At 35.4% G+C, this 22,012-nt stretch overlaps 1 protein-coding gene and 2 long non-coding RNA genes across 4 annotated transcripts; 1 reads left to right on the top strand and 2 right to left on the bottom strand.

Moving 5' to 3' along the window:
- Positions 1-142: 142 nt before the first annotated feature.
- Positions 143-1,725, top strand: LOC128195438 (uncharacterized). Its single transcript, XR_008246967.1, has 3 exons — positions 143-422; positions 632-661; positions 1,522-1,725. It is a non-coding gene; the product is annotated as an uncharacterized LOC128195438 (long non-coding RNA).
- Positions 1,726-4,036: 2,311 nt separating this feature from the next.
- LOC128195437 (uncharacterized) lies at positions 4,037-6,981 on the bottom strand. Of its 2 annotated transcripts, XR_008246966.1 has the most exons (5): positions 6,611-6,981; positions 6,464-6,493; positions 5,449-5,551; positions 5,153-5,209; positions 4,037-4,413 (listed from the first exon to the last, which is right to left on the bottom strand). It is a non-coding gene; the product is annotated as an uncharacterized LOC128195437 (long non-coding RNA). The 2 variants fall into 2 exon arrangements; XR_008246965.1 differs by having other exon boundaries at positions 4,037-5,209.
- Positions 6,982-19,598: 12,617 nt separating this feature from the next.
- Positions 19,599-21,629, bottom strand: LOC108327309 (GDSL esterase/lipase WDL1-like). Its single transcript, XM_052872949.1, has 6 exons — positions 21,513-21,629; positions 20,967-21,044; positions 20,405-20,545; positions 20,241-20,314; positions 20,010-20,156; positions 19,599-19,927 (listed from the first exon to the last, which is right to left on the bottom strand). The coding sequence occupies exons 1-6, from the start codon at positions 21,618-21,620 to the stop codon at positions 19,714-19,716; spliced, it is 762 nt and encodes a 253-aa protein (XP_052728909.1). The 5' UTR covers positions 21,621-21,629; the 3' UTR covers positions 19,599-19,713.
- Positions 21,630-22,012: the final 383 nt, after the last annotated feature.

Raw genomic sequence — 22,012 nt, 5'->3', positions numbered from 1 at the left:
TCAAAATGTAAGTGGTGCACGTGGAAATCAATTTTTAAAAAGAATAATGATGTGGAAACAGATTTGGGAACAGGGTTTTAAATTTTGGGGGTTCATTTTCACAATTCAGATTTTTGAATCTGAGACTTGGTTATAGAGAGAATAGAAGCTTAAAGAGAGCGTGAAACCTAGAGAGAGTCCCATTTTCCCTCCACCCAACCACCCACTGTCGGAGGGTTGTCGTAGTACCGCTGGAGTGCCGTCAGAGTGCCGACGTTCCTAGAGAGAGTGTCGCTTCCTCCCACCCACCCATTTTCGTTGTCCACCGGAGTGCCGCCTGAGGAAGTATTGTCCGTTCCGGTGACCAGCGTCGTTCAAAGCTTTGATTGCAACGGCCACCGAAAAGGACGCGTTTTCGCCGTTCCGCAGTCGTATCAACGTTTGTGCGTCTTCCTCCCACCCTACCATTTTCGTGTCTCTTTCCAGAAGCGTCGCTTTCCGTTGTTAAAATTTGCAGTCCACCGGAGTGTCGTCGGTAGTTTGTAGCGTCACTTTTGTGTGTCTCATTTCTTGTTGTCCATTTGGCTTTGTAGCTTTAGAGTTTATTATGATTTTTACCCTCTAATCTCTTACTAAAGATTTTATTGTGCAGGTCGAGAGGAAAAAAGAGAGGTACAAGCAGGTACTAATTTGTTCTAAGAACTTAGTAAGCGTTGAACGTTTTTGGTGAAAATGTTTATGATAATAATTTGCATATTGTTGTGAAGGCATCTTTTTTCTCTATTGATACTCTATATGAAGGTTACAGGTATAATATGTTATTGGTAAATATTTCTTCTAGATATATTTTGCTTGAAAACATAGTTTTGATAGTATAATGCAGTATAATTGGTTATTTAATTGGTTTAAGTCATGTAATATATTTCTCTGGGAGTTGATGGAGGAAGTTTATCCTGCTGCAGTATTTATGGTTTTTTTTTAGTTTATGAGTGGTTGTTTAATTGATAAATTTTTAGATATTTGCTTTGAGAATAGACGTATATACAAAATTATGGTGTAGGGTTTTATGGACTGAGTTTAAGTCTATAATTGGTTGTTCCAGTAGTAAAAAAAATGTAGTGGTAGTGGAGTAAATGATGATTTTTTTTTTAATTTTTGAAGTATGGTACATATTGAAAAAATAGGAAATGTTTTTTTATTTGGTTGGAGACAAGCTTTTGGAATGAAGACAAGCTTTTGCAAGACTATGTAAACTAAATGATGACTTTGATTAGTTCATTAATGTCAAACGTAGAATTAAACTTTGCTTTGGGATGCTATAATTCTACCTTTGCAGTCCCATATATTATCCTTTGTTTTAGGTTTAACTATCTATTCTAATAATGGAGGTGGACTTATATAATTTAAACTTTAGTCCATTTAGGAGAATTTTTTTTTATTCTTTGTTAAATCAAATATGGTAATTTGTGTTGTTTAATTCTGAGTATTGCATATATTTTCAGCTAAACCCTCTATTCTATATTGTTTTGCTACTAATGTCAGGGAAATCAAGCATATAAAGATAGGCAGTGGCAGAAAGCCATTGGATTTTACACATAAGCTATCAAACTCTATAGTGATAATGCAACATACTATAGTAACAAGGCTCAAGCGTATCTAGAACATGGAAGGTAGTGTTTTCTTCTGGCCATTTTTTGAAAGTGTCAGGCAAAATATTGATTTGTTTCCTCTGTTTATCCAGTTATCTTCAAGTTGAGGCCGATTGTACCAAGGCAATTAGTCTCGACAAAAAGGTGTCTTCCTTAAAAAAAACATTGTGCATGAATTTTGTCATCGTAGTCTTGCAAAAGCTTGTCTTCGTTCCAAATATGATCCTCACAGAAGTTTGTCTTCATCACCGTAAGCATCAACTAAAGGTTGAAAGCAATGGAAGCACAGAAGTCTACTAACAATGACTTGTTGGGCATACTCTTGGAATCAAATTATATTTTAAATTGTCAATGAATATATTTTTATATTTACATTGTAATTGTCAATGAATGTAATTTATTTTAAATCATCAATAAAATTAATTTTTATTAATTTTTGTGTACTTTATAATTTTGTTTATTTTATTTATGTTTTACTATGAAAAACATATTTCATTAAATAAAGAAATTATGAATGTAGGTGGATAATTATAAATAAAAGAGGTTTCAAACCTAAAAAAAACTTGAATAAATTTGTTATGGTCAACAAATAAAGTTTAAATAAATTTGTTGTATTTCAAGTTTTGGTTTGATGATTATATAAATAAAATTAAAAACCTCCATGAAAAAAAATTCTACACTTCAAAATGAATGTAATTTTCAAAATTAACCTATCTGTGCAAAACATTTGCCTAAAGTCTCCACTTATTTACCCTTTAATACCAATGTAGTTTCTCCACCAAGAGTTTTACAAACCTTAGGGATGAAGTTTGATATAAATGACATAATCATTATCTGAACATCACCTATATGTCAAATAAGTGTTAAAAAGAATGTTGCACTTCAAAATGAATGTCATTTTCAAAGTTGACTTGTTTGTGCAAAAACTTTGCCCAACGTCCCCACTTATTTACCCTTTGGTACCAATGCAGTTTTTTCACCAAGAGTTCTACAACAAATGGTTCCTTGGGAATGAAGTTCGATATAAATTTCATAATCATAGTCCGAACATCACTTGTATGTCAAATAAGTGTTAAAAAAAGTTTGCACTTAAAAATGAATGTCATTTTCAAAGTTGATCTGTCTGTGCAAAATTTTTGCCTAAAGTCCCCATTTATTTACCCTTTGGTACCAATGTTGTTTTTTCACCAAGAGTTCTATAGAAAATGGTTCCTTGGCAATGAAGTTCGATATAAATTTCATAATCACTATCTGAACATCATTGGTATGTCAAATAAGTGTTAAAAAAATTTATACACTTCAAAATAAATGTCATTTTCAAAGTTGACCTGTCTGTGCAAAACCTTTGTCTAGTGTCTCCAGTTATTTAGCCTTTGGTTCCAATGTTGTTTTTGCACCAAGAGTTTTACAAAAAATGGCTCATTGGGGATAAAGTTCGATATAAATGACATAATCATTGTTTGAACATCACTTGTATTTCAAATAACTGTTAAAAAAAAATTGCACTTCAAAATGAATGTCATTTTCAAAGTTGACCTGTTTGTGCAAAACCTTTGCCTAAAGTCCCCACTTATTTACCCTTTGGTACCAATGCAGTTTTTTCACCAAAAGTTCTACAAAAAAATGGTTCCTTGGGGATGAAGTTCGATATAAATTTCATAATCATTGTCTGAACATCACTGGTATGTCAAATAAGTGTTAAAAAAAAATTTGCACTTCAAAATCAATGTCATTTTCAAAGTTGAATTGTCTGTGCAAAACCTTTGCCTAAAGTTTCCACTTATTTAGCATTTGGTACCAATACAGTTTTTGCACCAAGAGTTCTACAAAAAATGGCTCATTGGGGATGAAGTTCGATATAAATGTCATAATCATAGTTCAAACGATATTCAAAAACAAGAAATATACCTTCAAAACACCTATGGGACCATAGTTGAAATAAGTTGCGACTTACGTTATGAGTTCTACACACCAGGGTAGACTGACTTGTACATAAAGTTTTCCAACTTAAAAAAATTGACTATCATGTCCAAACACCTTTAATTTCAATCAGGACGCTCTATCATGATCAAAACATACAGCCTAAGTCACAAAATGATCTTCAAAACAAGAAATATACTTTCAATACCCATGTGGGACCATAGTTCAAATAAGTGGGGACTTACATTATGAGTTATGCACACTATGGTAGATTAACTTCTACATAAATTTTTTCAACTTAAAAAATTGACTATGATGTCCAAACACCTTTGATTTCAACAAAGATGCTCTATCATGAACAAAACATACGCCATAAGTCACAAAATGATCTTCAAAAACAACAAATATAAAATGAAATTCAATTCAAATTAATGGAAAGAACAATTCTTTGTACATCAACATATTAACAAACATTTACATTTCCTATTCTACTTGAACATATATTAACAAACATTTACATTTCCTATTCTACTTGAACATCGTCAACTAAAATTCTTAACATTTAAAAATCACTACAAATTATTCAACTATTCATTCTTTTCTTCTATCATCTACAATAAATGAAGTTCTATTCGCTCGACTCTTGATCTTGAACCATCTTCGAGGTACAACCTTCATTCGATCATACATTGTGCTTTGCTTCATTTCATCCTGACGTTTAAACCTCGAGGTTTGGTGATAATGTTGAACCGGCATAATTTAACAAGGATCTTCACTTCCACAAAACGCTTTATCCCCAAACTCTTGACATTATCTTAATTTTAGGCTTTCTCCCAACATCTAAGCACTTTTCAATATCCGGTATCTTTTCCTCATAACAACCACAGAAAAAAAAGTGTCATTGCAATAGGCAGGTTAGATCATTAAAGAAAAAAAGATTCGATATACTCACCTTAGAGTAACTTTAGATGAATCATTTTAGGTTTACATATTTTTTCCAAAATAGAATAAAAAGGGAACATTTTCTTGTTTTATAGTTGAAATTTTAAAACTAGCAATTGGTAATTAATCAATAAGATTCTTTTAAGTCCATCCTATACCGCATTCCACTTCAAATATGAAGCCTAGACAGTTAGGTATCGCCAAAATTAAAAATATTTGACAACTTAGTTTGGAGTTTAAACCTACCAACCTACATGGTGTCAATCCAACTCAACTAAGCCACGAGGTGTGAACCCAACTGTTTGTTTTGATCAAATCCCATATATGTTTAAAAAACTATAGAATTAGAATCATGACACAAGTCCCAGGATGAGTAATATTATAATCATGTGTTATAGAGAAAAGAGCTTTTTTGATCCCATCCTGCAAACACCTAAACATGCATAACGATGTCAAATTCACACCTGATATTTGACAAGTTAAAGTTTTAATTGGTGGCGCTAATTCTAACTTAAAATACAATAAGCATTTCTTCATTTCATATTTCTAGCCCTTAAACAAAACACCAACAAAAGAATAATAACATAAAATTATAAGTATGAGTGTGGCTTATCTAGAAATATAAAATATTATATATTATTAGATTTATAGGAAAATTAAACCTGAAGATCCCTTCGCTGAGCAAGAAACTTCATTTCTACTACTTGTATTGTGGAAGTCTGCAAGGAAAACATGATGGATCCTAATTAATACAATCACTAATAAGAGTGCATTTACACAAAAATAGGAACCAAATTCACACATAACTGTTTGTTTCAGTTTTCAAATGAATTTTTGGTTTTGAAAGCCTCTTTCTGAGCAAGAGAAACTTAATTTTTTATAGTATAATTAAGACATTGGCAACATTTGATAGTGCATGGGACATTGGAACCATTGATCAATGTTGATTTTTACTCACCTTTAGTTTAGTCTCGTGCATGGTTATAGAATTGGAATATGTTTCTATAATGTCTTCCTCATTTTTTTGCTAATTCTTTCTTATTCATTGGTCTTTTACGAACCTGCATTAAAAAATAACATGTAGATATTAGAAGAAAATTGAAAGCAATGTTCTCTTCCTTACAATTGAACAAAATTTCAATATCCATTATCTGATAATGAAATTTATATGATGTTCAATGCATCCAAAAGTCCTACATCATACCTAACCCACATTTTTGTTTCCTTAATTTACAAACACAATTACCTTATACTAATATTACATAATATAGCTTATATAATATTTAAAACACAATTACTTTATACTAATATTACATGATATAACTTATCTAATACTTAAAATACCTCTCTATATAATATGAGAATATTATATAATATAAGCTATATAAAAGAAACGAAACCAAAACCTAATGGTACTATTTTGTTATGTACGCACCTCTCCAACCAAATAAAAAAACATTTCCTATTTCTTCAATCTGTACCATACTTCAAAAATTTAAAAAAAAAAATCATCATTTACTCCACTACCACTACATTTTTTTTACTACTGGAACAACCAATTATAGACTTAAACTCAGTCCATAAAACCCTACACCATAATTTTGTATATACGTCTACTCTCAAAGCAAATATCTAAAAATTTATCAATTAGACAACCACTCAAACTAAAAAAAAAAACATAAATACTGTAGCAGGATAAACTTCCTCCATCAACTCCCAGAGAAATATATTACATGACTTAAACCACTTAAATAACCAATTATACTGCATCATATTGTCAAAACTATGTTTTCAAGCAAAATATCTAGTAGAAATATTTACCAATAACATATTATACCAGTAGCAACCTGTAACCTTTAGATAGAGTATCAACAGAGAAAAAAGATTCCTTCATAGCAATAAGCAAATTATTATCATAAACATTTTCACCAAAAACGTTCAACGCTTACTAAGTTCTTAGAACAAATTAGTACCTGCTTGTACCTCTCTTTTTTCCTCTCGGCCTGCACAATAAAATCTTTAGTAAGAGATTAGAGGGTAAAAATACATAATAAACTCTAAAGCTACAAAGCCAAATGGACAACAAGAAATGAGACACACAAAAGTGACACACAAACTACCAGCGACACTCCAGCGGACTACAAATTTTGACAACGGAAAGTGACGCTTCTGGGAAGAGACACGAAAATGGTTGGGTGGGAGGAAGACGCACAAACACTGATACGACTGCGGAACGGAAAAAACGCGTCCTTTTTGGTGGCCGTTGCAATCAAAGCTTTGAACAACGCCGGTCACCAGAATGAACAATACTTCCTCAGGCGGCACTCCGGCGGACAACGAAAATGGTTAGGTGGGAGGAAGCGACACTCTCTCTAGGAACGACGACACTCCGGCGGCACTATGACGGCCCTCCGACAGTGGGTGGTTGGGTGGAGGGAAAAGAGGACTCTTTCTAGGTTTCACGCTCTCTCTCTCTAAGCTTCGATTCTCTCTCTAACCAAACCTCAGATTCAAAATCTGAATTGTGAAAATGAACCCCCAAAATTTAAAACCTTGTTCCTAAATATGTTTCCACATCATTATTCTTTTTAAAAATTGATTTCCACGTGCACCACTTACATTTTGACACGTGTTCCGTGTCAAAATGTTGTCAAATTCTGTTGTTGAAGTATCATTGTCCTTACAGACATGTTTTTAAACTACAATTGTCACGACCATAAAATTATAAAATAGAAACCAAGTGTAAAAATAAAAATAATTGTTACTGTAATGATTAAGTTAATACTATTTTATAAATTAAAAATTATTAGTATTTAAAATATTTTTTGTTATAAATAAAAAATTATAATTAATTTGTGAATTAAAGTATAAATTACTCTCTAATAATATCTATCAAGATTGATTCTAAATTAGTTTCTAATAATTAAAGATTAATTTAAATATTAATTTCTCAATAAATAATATTAGAAATTAATTTATATTTTAATTCACAAATTTTTTTTATTTATAATAGAGAGTATTTTAAATACAATTTTTTTAATTTATAAAATGGCATTTAATTTAGTATAATAACTAATTATTTTCTCTAAAATTGATTATTATTCAATAATTTTATTGGAGTGTGTAAATAGAACGAAAACTAATATTTTAAATGTCAATTTGGGAAAGGTAACTTTTCCATAAGTTTTGTAACATCCCAAAATTATACAGTCATCAACTATATACTTAGAATAATCACATATATTAATAATTCAAAACAGTTTTAAAGCAAAGGGAACGACAATAACGAAAAAGGCCGAACGGCCGTTAATGTACATAAATCAACGAGCGTTCACAAAATGATAAGGACGAACAGTTTACAAAACAATGACCGAACGTCCAACTATTTAAAATCAACAAAAGAGCGCTCGCTCACAGCCGCTCGCTAATCTAACTAAAAACCGAACACCTTTACTGTTCGGCCTTCACTTCCACTTCTACGAGATTGGCGTCCTCCAAATTTTCTTCTTCCAGCGTTTCTTCAAGTAACGCCTCTCCATCTGCTCACATCCACAAGGATGATCATTGCATGGACAAGACGAAGGTTCATGGACGAACGACAACACAAGGAAATAACACAGGGTAAGCTTATTGAATTTAATTCAAGCCAAAACATACATTTCATACATATCACATATATCAAGTGAATCATAATACATACATTCAATTCATCCATAACTCAATTAAAATCCTGATACTAGACCAACTGTCCGGACTGTATGAATTCTGTGTAGCTACGACGTCCGTGCACCCAGGTGGGATAGCTGTAATACTCGTCAGCCACCACCTGAGGTAAGTCCGTTCTGTCCAAGTTACAGTTATGGACTAAGACCTCCTGCCATTCCCACGCATGACATACTCCTCTCTACTTGAGAACGAGCACTCACGGAATATCAGGATGACCCGCCAGCTAAGCTTGCCACATTCATACTTTACAAACTCAATTTCCAACCAAGAGTCGTTCCTCCCTGGAACGCTCGTTCAAATTCAATAATCATAATTTCCTCTCTTACACCATTCGCACATCTTAATTTTTCCTCTTATTCACATTTTCATTCTTAGTTCCACTTCCATAAAAAGACGAACGTCCAGTCCTCTTTGTAATAGAGAACGAACGTCAATAGATCGATTGGACGAACACTATTTAACTCAGGACGGACGCTATTTCGATTCAGGACGGACGCTATTTCAATTCAGGACGGACACTATTTCAATTCAGGACGAACGCTATTACCGCTCGTTTGAGAATTACGGAAAGAACGATCGTTCGGTGTAAGACCGAGCGCTACTTCTTATCTACACTTTTTGGACGAGCGTTCGGTCTGAGACCGAGCGCCACTTAGAACGTACGCTTTTTGGTCGAGGTTATCCACTGATTCAAAATCATAGAAAATTTGGATTTATATAAGATGAGATACTTAAAGTTTATGTTCTAATAATTTGATCAAGAGTTCAAAGGTATATTTTCAGGCTTTTCAAATTCTCACAAACACTCCTGATGTTCACGTTTGGCCGAACACTCAAACGTAAAGCTAGATAAAAGAGGGCGTTCGACCTAACAAGGAAATCCTTTCCAAATGAAAGGGTTCGACTACTTTAATGAATTTACTAGGAATACCGAACGGTCAATGACCGTTTCGCGTACGAACGTTCATTTTTCATATGATTTTCATATTCAAATTCAACATACAGTAACCATATTTTTCAATACAAATTCTCATACATTTTCTAAATCAGATCATAGTATAGTTCATAATTCTCATGCAAAATCTCATTATCAAAATCATATAGTAAAATCGGATACTATAATTCATACTCAATAACATTCACAGAACATGCGTCCAACACATTATACATCACAGATCATTCATGCAACACAACATAACTCAAGAATGAAATTTAATAAGCTTCCCTTACCCGGATTGTGCGTTCGTTCTACGGAAGGAAAACCAGATTCCAGTACACTCTTCTACACTTAACGTTCAGCCCCAAAAACTCCTTAAGCTAAAATACAGAAAACTAATATCGGTTCAGGGAAAGTGCATGCAAATTCAGAACGAGGCTTGCATGTAGCTAAGGAAGAACAATAAGAGTCTGGAACTTACCCGTTTCAGAATCCAAAACCGATCGGTTCCAGATGAAGCTCACGTTGCAGGGATCGTTCTCACGGTGCTGAAACGTGAACGGAGCAGAGAGTGGTGAGTTGTGGAAGAGAGAAGGAGAAGATTCTAGAGAGAAGGTGGAGAATTTGAGATTCAGAAATCCTGGGGAAGAAGATGAATCGCACAGAGAAAGGGGAAGAGTTTTCCAGAAATTAAGTTTCTCTTCCCAGGCAGGACGTGCGTCCATTCCGTGGCTGCCACCCGTCTTCCATTAACGTTTTGGAACGTTCCAAAAATGACATCTGGCCGTCGCATGCAAGAGTACGTGTGTGTCGTTAATGGCACTGAACACGTGTCCCGGGCGTTAATGGAAGCAGAGTGGTGATTCAGCAGTGAATTTAATGGACGTGACAATCCCCCTTACTACAAAAATTTCGTCCTCGAAAATTGAAGACTTACCAGGAAATAGATGAGGGTATAAGTCTCTCATGGCATCCTCAACTTCCCAAGTAGATTCGCCAGTCTTGTCGTCCCACACTACTTTCACCAAACGAACGTCCTTCCTTTTGTATAACTTAGTACGAACGTCTTCAATGCGAACCGGCTTCATCTCCAGCGTTCGGTCTTGTCGAAGACGAACGTCCTCTAGCTCCAATATGTGTGAGGGATCCGATATGTATTTCCGGAGTTGAGAAACGTGAAACACCGGATGAAGGTTGGACAATTGTGGAGGTAAAGCCATTTCGTATGCAACTGGTCCAATCTTCCTTGTGATCTGGTACGGCCCCACGAACTTGGGAGATAATTTCTTTGATCGTAACGCTCTGCCTACTCCAGTAGTTGGATTAATCCTTAGAAAAATGTGATCGCCAGCTTTGAACTCCAAGGGTCGTCTTCTCTTATCGGCATATGACTTCTGCCTGCTTCTGGACGTCTTCAATCTCTCTTGAATTAACTTCACCTTTTCAGTAGTTTGTTGAACGAGCTCCGGTCCCGTTAATATGTTTTCTCCTTCTTGAAACCAGCAAAGTGGCGTGCGACATTTGCGTCCGTAAAGAGCTTCGAAAGGAGTCATTCCAATGCTGGACTGGAAGCTGTTGTTGTAGGTGAACTCCACTAACGGCAATACCTCGTCCCAAATGCCTACATGATCTAGTACGCACGTCCTCAATAAGTCCTCGAGCGTCTGAATCGTCCTCTCGGATTGACCGTCCGTCTGAGGATGGTACGCTGAACTCATTTGGAGTTTGCTGCCCAGTTCGTTTTGCAACGACTGCCAAAACCGAGAGGTGAATCTTGTGTCTCGGTCAGAGATGATGCTGGACGGCACTCCATGCAGACGAACGATCTCTTTGATGTAGAGCTTGGCCAAGTTGGTCATGGACATCTTCAAGTTGACAGCTAGGAAGTGGGCACTCTTTGTAAGACGATCCACTATCACCCAAATGGAATCGTGATTCTTGACCGTGCGAGGCAAGTGAGTCACGAAGTCCATTGAAATGCTGTCCCACTTCCATTCTGGAATCTCTAAGGGTTGCAGTAGTCCACCCGGTCTTTGATATTCAGTCTTAGCTCGTTGACATGTTAGACATGATGCCACGAAGCGTGCAACATCATTCTTCATCCCTGGCCACCAGAACGACTGCTTGAGATCATGATACATCTTAGTCATGCTCGGATGCATGCTAAGACGGCTGTGATGCCCTTCTTCTAATATCATCCGCTTCAAGTCTCCATCATTAGGAACGCACGTCCTACCCATATAACGTAGTAGGTCGTCCGTCCCAGCATTGAACTCCTTTGCTTTATCTGTGCCGAGCGCGCCTCTTATCTTCACTAATTCTTCATCTTCAAGTTGCTTCATTCTAATCCTCTCAAACACGTTGCTGGATATCCTAAGGTTACAGTATTTGATGCTGTCCGGTTCTAAGTTGAACTGCAACCTTAAGTCTCTAAAGCTTTCCACCAGGTTCAACTCACGTACCATCATGGACGACACATGCACCACCTTCCTACTGAGTGCATCCGCCACAACGTTCGCTTTACCAGGGTGATAAAGCAACTCGAAATCATAATCCTTTAGGAATTCAAGCCACCTCTGCTGCCTCATATTCAACTCCTTTTGATCAAAGAGGTACTTGAGACTCTTATGATCACTAAAGACTTGGAAAACGGATCCATACAAGTAGTGCCTCCAAATCTTCAGAGCAAAAACGACCGCTGCCAGCTCTAGGTCGTGCGTTGGATAATTCCTCTCATGTATCTTCAATTGCCGAGAGGCGTACGCCACTGCTCGTTTCTCTTGCATAAGAACGCACCCCAAACCTTGGTGAGATGCGTCACAGTAAACTTCGAAAGGTTTGGTAGTGTCCGGAATTACCAAAACTGGAGCGCTCGTCAACTTCCGCTTCAGCTCTTGAAAACTAGATTCACACCGATCGGTCCAGGCGAACGGGTGATCCTTCCTGGTCAGCTGTGTTAACGGTGCTACTATCTTAGCGAACCCTTCTATGAAACGCCTATAGTAGTCCGCGAGTCCCACAAAGCTTCTAACTTCAGTGACCGAGCGTGGACTCTCCCAATCCAAGACCGCTCGTACCTTAGCCGGATCAACTGAAATCCCACCAGCAGACACAACGTGACCCAAGAACTGCACTTCCTTCATCCAAAATTCACATTTGGACAACTTAGCGTACAGCTCTTTTTCCCTCAACACTCCAAGTACCAACCTCAAATATTCTTCGTGCTCTTCACAGCTCTTGGAGTAGATGAGTATATCGTCAATGAACACCACCACAAATTTGTCCAAGTACGGCCTGAAGATCCTATTCATGTAGTCCATGAAGACTGCTGGAGCGTTCGTCACACCGAACGGCATGACTACGTACTCATAATGTCCATACCGAGATCTAAAGGCCGTCTTCTGAATATCTCCTTCCTTAACACGAATTTGGTGGTAGCCCGATCTCAAATCTATCTTGGAGAAGACGCTCGCTCCATGCAATTGATCCAGCAGATCGTCAATGCGAGGCAGTGGGTATTTGTTCTTGATGGTCAGCTTATTCAATTGACGATAGTCAATGCATAGTCGAGAGCTGCCATCCTTCTTCTTCACCAATAACACAGGCGCTCCCCAAGGTGACACGCTTGGACGGATGAACCTCTTGTCCATCAATTCTTCAATTTGCTTTTTAAGCTCAACCAATTCAGCGGGTGCCATTCTATATGGTTGAACGGATATAGGAGCCGCGGTAGTTACTAAATCTATGGTAAATTCAACTTCACGAACGGAAGGCAATCCAGGCACCTCATCCGGAAAGACGTCCGGGAATTCGTCCACAACCGTTCGTCCTTCAGTGTACTTGTTGGACGAACGTTCAAAACCCTCATCCGTAACCTCTCTGTCTTCATGCGTCATGATCAAGAAACAACTGGCGCCTTCCATTATATCTTCCTTAATTTGACTGAGCGTCACACCCAACTCTTCTTCATATTCCTCAGGAAAAATTAACTCTTTAGCTCCACAATCTATGAGAATGCGATTGGTATTCAGCCAATCCATTCCCAAAATTACTTCTAAATCTGAGAGAGGCAAACACATGAGGTTCACCTTGTACCTACGCCCTTCTACCTCAATAGGACATCTAACGCACACAGTAGATGTCCTAATCTCTCCAGCTGCTGGGATTGACACCACCAAGTCAAACTGCATGTCACTCTCAACTATTCCCAACTTATCAACGCACGCCTTCGAGATGAAGGAGTGTGTCGCCCCCGAGTCAAACAGCACACAACATTGCTTTCCATGAATTAAGCAGGTACTGGTGATGAGCGTACCTGAGCTCGCGGCTTCCGCTCCAGTGATCGCATACACACGCCCAACAGCTTGGGCTCGTCCACCTCTCCCTTGCTGATTCCTTCCAGCGTTCGGCGGCCTCATCAATGCACGTCCCCCCATATTACACTCGTTCTCCAGGTGGTCATGTCTTCTACAACGAGTGCAATATTTTACTCCTGCCAGTTGAGGACAGGCTGACTTGAAATGGGGTCCTCCACATTGAAAACACCTTACTGCCCCTGATTGTCTGGTCTGTCCAGCCACTACCACTGCTTGCGATCCACTTGACTGTCCTGGATGCGCGTATGGAGTACTATTCCGAGTGAGATTCGGTCTTGTTAATATCGGCCCTCTGGAAGTCTGTTGCTTCTTACGCTGCTCAGCTTCAGCCATGTTCTTCTCCAATACCTTTGCTCGCCCAACCATTGCAGGAAATGAACGTATACACAGGCTGGAGATTAACACTTTTAGATCGCTCCTCAAACCATTCTCAAATTTCCTACACTGCCATTCCGCACTGGTTGCCATGGTATTAAAACGAACCAAGTGCTTAAACTTGTTCGTATACTCAGAAACAATCATCCCTCCTTGTGTCAACTGTAGAAACTCCACCTCTTTGGCGAAACGGACGCTATCTGGAAAATATTCTTCATAGAATTTGCTCCTGAAAACTTCCCAAGTAATAGGACTGTGAGCGTCCGTTAATATGGCCCTCACGCTCGCCCACCAGTGGCTCGCTTCTCCCGTTAGAAGGTATTCTGTGAAGGCTAAACGGTTCTCATCTGGGCACATCTTAGCGTTGTAAATTCTCTCCATGTCACGCAGCCATTGGTCTGCCTCATCAGGAGGACACGTCCCACTAAACTTGGCTGGACGGTGTTGAAGAAAGCTTTCCAAACTCCACTCAGCATGTGGTGCAGCATTAGAAGAGGACGCCCCCGGCGTGCCCCTGGTTGCAGCAAGAATCTCCATCAGATGCCGCTGTGTAGTCTCAGAGCTGGCACGAGCGGCCTCCAAGCTCTGCATGGCGTTCTGATTCTGTTGCATCAGCGTGGCATTCTGCTCCATTAAAGTGGTATTTTGCTGCTGCAGTCTATCAATCACAGCCTCCATCAATCTTGTGCTGTTGGACGTATCGGGCTCGTTAGGCTGAGGAGGAGGAGGAAGTCTAGGCGCCATGTATTCTCTGGACCAGAGAAAACGTACGTTAGTTATGTTCAAGAGTTAAAAATAATAACTCATTAAACACACAATAAGCACATAGCAAAAACGCAATGCACTCATAACCTACAACGTCCTTAAGAGAACAAAACTGCTCTGATACCAATAATGTAACATCCCAAAATTATACAGTCATCAACTATATACTTAGAATAATCACATATATTAATAATTCAAAACAGTTTTAAAGCAAAGGGAACGACAATAACGAAAAAGGCCGAACGGCCGTTAATGTACATAAATCAACGAGCGTTCACAAAATGATAAGGACGAACAGTTTACAAAACAATGACCGAACGTCCAACTATTTAAAATCAACAAAAGAGCGCTCGCTCACAGCCGCTCGCTAATCTAACTAAAAACCGAACACCTTTACTGTTCGGCCTTCACTTCCACTTCTACGAGATTGGCGTCCTCCAAATTTTCTTCTTCCAGCGTTTCTTCAAGTAACGCCTCTCCATCTGCTCACATCCACAAGGATGATCATTGCATGGACAAGACGAAGGTTCATGGACGAACGACAACACAAGGAAATAACACAGGGTAAGCTTATTGAATTTAATTCAAGCCAAAACATACATTTCATACATATCACATATATCAAGTGAATCATAATACATACATTCAATTCATCCATAACTCAATTAAAATCCTGATACTAGACCAACTGTCCGGACTGTATGAATTCTGTGTAGCTACAACGTCCGTGCACCCAGGTGGGATAGCTGTAATACTCGTCAGCCACCACCTGAGGTAAGTCCGTTCTGTCCAAGTTACAGTTATGGACTAAGACCTCCTGCCATTCCCACGCATGACATACTCCTCTCTACTTGAGAACGAGCACTCACGGAATATCAGGATGACCCGCCAGCTAAGCTTGCCACATTCATACTTTACAAACTCAATTTCCAACCAAGAGTCGTTCCTCCCTGGAACGCTCGTTCAAATTCAATAATCATAATTTCCTCTCTTACACCATTCGCACATCTTAATTTTTCCTCTTATTCACATTTTCATTCTTAGTTCCACTTCCATAAAAAGACGAACGTCCAGTCCTCTTTGTAATAGAGAACGAACGTCAATAGATCGATTGGACGAACACTATTTAACTCAGGACGGACGCTATTTCGATTCAGGACGGACGCTATTTCAATTCAGGACGGACACTATTTCAATTCAGGACGAACGCTATTACCGCTCGTTTGAGAATTACGGAAAGAACGATCGTTCGGTGTAAGACCGAGCGCTACTTCTTATCTACACTTTTTGGACGAGCGTTCGGTCTGAGACCGAGCGCCACTTAGAACGTACGCTTTTTGGTCGAGGTTATCCACTGATTCAAAATCATAGAAAATTTGGATTTATATAAGATGAGATACTTAAAGTTTATGTTCTAATAATTTGATCAAGAGTTCAAAGGTATATTTTCAGGCTTTTCAAATTCTCACAAACACTCCTGATGTTCACGTTTGGCCGAACACTCAAACGTAAAGCTAGATAAAAGAGGGCGTTCGACCTAACAAGGAAATCCTTTCCAAATGAAAGGGTTCGACTACTTTAATGAATTTACTAGGAATACCGAACGGTCAATGACCGTTTCGCGTACGAACGTTCATTTTTCATATGATTTTCATATTCAAATTCAACATACAGTAACCATATTTTTCAATACAAATTCTCATACATTTTCTAAATCAGATCATAGTATAGTTCATAATTCTCATGCAAAATCTCATTATCAAAATCATATAGTAAAATCGGATACTATAATTCATACTCAATAACATTCACAGAACATGCGTCCAACACATTATACATCACAGATCATTCATGCAACACAACATAACTCAAGAATGAAATTTAATAAGCTTCCCTTACCCGGATTGTGCGTTCGTTCTACGGAAGGAAAACCAGATTCCAGTACACTCTTCTACACTTAACGTTCAGCCCCAAAAACTCCTTAAGCTAAAATACAGAAAACTAATATCGGTTCAGGGAAAGTGCATGCAAATTCAGAACGAGGCTTGCATGTAGCTAAGGAAGAACAATAAGAGTCTGGAACTTACCTGTTTCAGAATCCAAAACCGATCGGTTCCAGATGAAGCTCACGTTGCAGGGATCGTTCTCACGGTGCTGAAACGTGAACGGAGCAGAGAGTGGTGAGTTGTGGAAGAGAGAAGGAGAAGAGTTCTAGAGAGAAGGTGGAGAATTTGAGATTCAGAAATCTTGGGGAAGAAGATGAATCGCACAGAGAAAGGGGAAGAGTTTTCCAGAAATTAAGTTTCTCTTCCCAGGCAGGACGTGCGTCCATTCCGTGGCTGCCACCCGTCTTCCATTAACGTTTTGGAACGTTCCAAAAATGACATCTGACCGTCGCATGCAAGAGTACGTGCGTGTCGTTAATGGCACTGAACATGTGTCCCGGGCGTTAATGGAAGCAGAGTGGTGATTCAGCAGTGAATTTAATGGACGTGACAAATTTCAACTCTAAAGTTTGTTTCTTATAAAATTTAAATGAAATTAGTCAACAAATAGATAATTAAATTTTAATCTTAATAAAATATTAGATAAAAAAGCAACATGATAATAGGCTATGCTTAAACAAAATCAGAGATTAAACCTATTTAATCTTGATCTTAATATAATAATTAAAAAAACATAAACTAATTAAATTCAACTAAATAGACATTAAAAAAAAATTAATGGTTGAAAAATACTTTCATCATTACGTAACCAATTTCTTAAATTTATTAAATTCGATTTTAAATAAATTTACAAGTAAGGATTATTCTAGCTCTTATGATAGAATGCAAGACTTTATTTCAATCTTATCTTCACATGTCTTTCTTTTTCTTTTCTTTTTATCTAAATTTTTCTTTTATCTTCACCCTTTCCAATCTTATTTCTCTCAAAATTTGATTGTGTTTTAAAATAGCTAAAGAATTAAGCATAATTGTGGCAAAGCGGTTCTACCTCATAACTTTTAAGTGTTGTTTTAAGATTACTGAAATAGTATAATAACTAATCACCATATTTGAAATATCGTTTTTTTATTTTAAAGTTTCATTACGATTTTATTATTAAAATACATTTTTAAGATTGAAGTAAATAATTGTATTAAAATTGTTCTTAATCTTAATTTTAAGTGATGTGAGACTCGACATACTAAAATAAGTTTCTAATCGAGGTCTAAGAAGAATGAGTATTCAATTTTAGAACCACTTTTCCATTTCTTCTAGTTGATGGCTAAAATAATAGGAGTTTCAATTCTCTTATAATACAAGAGTTTGTATTTGAAACATCATTTTTGTTCTCATCAAAACATTATTTTTTAACTTTTTTTCTTGTAATTATTTATCATTTTTAATTATGCAAATTGATAGTTTAATTTTTTTTAAGACTAAAATGTTGTTTAATGTTTGAATAGTATGTATCTTTAATTTATTTGTTTGTTTCATTATATTTAATATTTGTATCTTTAATTTATTTGTTTGTCCCCTATATATATATATATATATATATATATATATATATATATATATATATATATATATATATATATATATATATATATATATATATATATATATATATAAAAGAGGTGAAAGATGTACTAATATAAAATATTTTGTATTTGACATGAAAATTAATTTGTTTAACTATAAGCCACCTTTAATATTAAAATATTTATGTTAAAATACCATTATCAAAGTTTTAGGGTTTTATTTTCACATCTTTTGAAGTATTTTTCAAAATCATGAAATCCTTAAGGTTGATAAATAATTAGCATATTATATTTAAACACTTTATGTGAAGATGAAATAAAAGTATATTATATGTGAATAATCATTTTAATAATAATAAAAAAAAACTTTAACAATATATTATCTTGATGAATGATGAGGAAGTTATACAACATATACACATGATTTAACAACATGAAAGTACAATAGCCAAAATACTATTATAAAATTTTATGTAATTTTTTGATAATTTGAAGAACATAAACAATTTATTTCTGTTAAAATCTTGTAGTTGAATAATTATATTTGGACAAAATCAAGAGTGGGAATAAATTGGTTTGTTAATAAAACTGTGTTTTTTTTAATTCTTTTTTTAAATTTGACTTAGCAATAAAAATGATTTCTTTAAGATAATAGTAAATAAATAAAGAGAGTAGGAGAAAAAAGATTTCATAAATAATTTTATATTGATTCGAATCGAAACATGTGTTCAGTTATTAGAGATTAACCAATCACTAAAATAAACCAAAACTTTATAATCATAGAGAGTATAATTTAAGTTTAAAAAACATCTATCTTGAAACTACAAGAAATAAAAGACACCTTTCTTAAAATCTACGAAGAATAAACATCTCTTTTGAATCCCACAAAGAATGAAGATCCATCTCTAAAATTATAAGACATGATATTCCTTGAATTCACAAGAAATAAATACCCACTTTGAATCACACAAAGGATTAACAACTTCTCCTATCAATAGCAACAACATTGAATTATACAAGAATCCACTTGGTGAAAGTGATTATTCTACTCACACTAAGTTTTTTAAAGCCTTTTTCACATAGATTTCTCAAGTACTTGGACTTCTCTAACTTCTCTATATTTTAAATAAAACCCTACCTTCTAAATTTTTTAATTAAAAAACAAACAAGTACATAAACACGAATTTAAAACTAATTTATTTATAAAAAAAATAAAAAAAATCACCACGTCTAATTTATGTATACCTAAATGGAGATAGGAAGAAACAACTTGATCATATAAAAACAACTTGAATGAAAAGAAAGATGAATAATTGATACCAACAAAACCATCACAAAACATACTTCATAAAGTTACATGTTGAAATCAAGGTAATCACTATTACCCGTTTATTATTGAAAAGTGCAAAAACAAAGATTGTCTTATTTCAGGACACACTACATTGAAACATAACATTGAAGTCTGTGATTTGGTGACTATTGTTGAGCATACTTTGAATTGCAACATGTGTTTTAAGTTTAGTCCCATTGGTCATTGTCAGGGAAGATAAGGTTAGACATATTAAAAGTTGTCTTTCCATCAGGTTCAACAACATCATAAGGTGAATCTTCTCCAAATTCACTTGGAATTGCCTTCCAATAAAGACTGGGTTCCCAATTTGCTTCTTTAAGTACATCCAATATCTCTTTTGATACAATCTTACTTCCCACATTTGTCAAATGAATTCCATCACTGAGAAATAACCAAAGAAATTGATAAAAATATTGAACCTTTCAATTGGGAGCACATGAAATGAAAGCATATATATACTTACATGAAGCAAACATCTTGCCAGTTATCAATTTTTTGAATAGCAGACCACAGATCAATGCCCTTGATATTCATCTCACGACACACCTCCATGCATGCTTCTGCATATATTCTACAAGCTTCGTTTGTCCTCTCTACTTGCCCCTGTACACTAATTTCACTCCAACAATTTATTCATCCTTTTAAGCTCATGTCACAATTCTAAAAGATATATAATAAATAACCAATTTATTACATGTTGTGAAGGATTTGTGCCTCATTGATGGGAGGAGTGGTAAGAAATATTGTGCGAGTCTTGTCAGAAAGGTTCTGTGAATAATTATCAAACTTATCAATATAATAAAGAAAACCTAGTTTTGTGCACTAAGAACTTGATAAAAATTAACAACGAATGTTTACCTTCACATGCATAGCAATATTTCTCATATTTTCCTTGTATTCTTCTAGTGGAACATGAGGACCAATGCCATTTGGATTCGGTATAGTAGAATCATTTCCACCAAAGTACACAATCACCAGTGATGGTTGTTCTTTGGCATCCTTTGTTAAAAAATCATGGTAATACCAATGTTATGTAATTTGAAATCCTATGGTAGTCACATTTTGCAGAGTTAAATGTTGAATATCTTACCCAGATGACAACAATTCAAAGTTTTATTTCATTAAAATAAAGTGAATAATTGATTTTTCGAATAAATTAAAAAAATTAAAGTTTCATTAAAATTTGAAAATATTTTGAAATAGATTCAAGATATCATGGGTGCAACATTTCAAGTTCATCTTACCTTTAACGTTTATATTTTGAGGTACATTTATTTAAACTTTTCATATAAAAATGGATAGAGGAATTTCACATTTATTTATGAAGTAGGGTAAGAAAATTGATTTGAAAAAAAGTTGAAAATCTTTTTGAACACAAGAATTTAGCACTCAGATTACGAACATATATATATATATATACCTTGGGAAAAATTGTATCCAAAACCTCCAAAGCACGCGTTGAATTCCAAGCAGCATATCCTCTCAAGATTATATCAGCCTTTTTCATGCACAAATTAAATTATATAATGTATTATTATAAGTGTAAATTCATTAAATTATATTGTTATCATAGATGTAAGCTTTTCAATAATTCTGATGCAACTTTTCTAATTTATAAAAATAAGTAAAGTTTTAAGAATCGTAAGAAATAGATACGTCGTCTTTTGTAAGTATCATTTTAAAAAACAAATTGTAATTTTAATATTGACATTTATATTATTTTGTGAAGAAGTTGTGATTTATTTTTTAAATTTAAGAATGCTTTTTTGGTTAGGTTTCTTATTCAAACCATCAAATATTGATGTGTCATATATATGTCATTGTTAACTAATTAATGGTTGATGATATTGAATGTTAATTGTGAAATGGTATTTTCTTAGTCTATTTTTTTACATCACGATGTACTTGTTTTAAAGCAGAAGATTAATATTTGAAGAGTAAGTAATAGAAGAAAAAGGAAATATACCTTACGAGCATAGACATGAGAAAGAGTAGCTCCCCAACCTTCATAATAGCTATACTGAACAATGGAAGATCCAAACAACACAAACTGTGGTCTCGACGGTCCTATCATCTTTCTTTCTCTTTCGCTTTCTCAACCACGAAACACAAAAACCAAAGCAATTTCTTTCGCAATTTATGCACTTCGTAGTTACCCACGTTTTCGGTTTTTATATTATATTTATATATAAAATTTCATCCAAAACCAAAACCATGTTAGTTATGAATGGGAGCCAGCTCAGATTTAAATTAATATCCATTATAACAGTTACCATATAGGATTTTAAAAAGGAGTAGATTCAATGTTTTCCTTTCTTGACCAAAGAAAGAACATCATTCAAAACTTAGAACGGCGACACTTGAAATTTTTTGAACTTTTCTTTTAAAACTAGTTCAACGCGATACATTGCTTTAAAATTTGTAACAAAAATTAGTGAAATAAGTTGTTTTCTTGAATTTGAAAAT

The sequence above is a fragment of the Vigna angularis genome, chromosome 2 (assembly GCF_016808095.1).
Source record: "Vigna angularis cultivar LongXiaoDou No.4 chromosome 2, ASM1680809v1, whole genome shotgun sequence".
Taxonomy (NCBI): domain Eukaryota; kingdom Viridiplantae; phylum Streptophyta; class Magnoliopsida; order Fabales; family Fabaceae; genus Vigna; species Vigna angularis.
This window is presented reverse-complemented; position numbering and strand designations above follow the sequence as displayed.

What these genes read in the sequence shown, in the direction of transcription:
- LOC108327309 (XM_052872949.1), bottom strand. Translation starts at nt 21,620, where the DNA reads ATGATAGGACCGTCGAGACCACAGTTTGTGTTGTTTGGATCTTCCATT. An exon ending in CTCATGTCTATGCTCGTAAG is followed by an intron (nt 21,045 to 21,512) that starts GTATATTTCCTT and finishes TGCATGAAAAAG; the next exon opens with GCTGATATAATCTTGAGAGG. An exon ending in TGGATACAATTTTTCCCAAG is followed by an intron (nt 20,546 to 20,966) that starts GTATATATATAT and finishes TTTTTAACAAAG; the next exon opens with GATGCCAAAGAACAACCATC.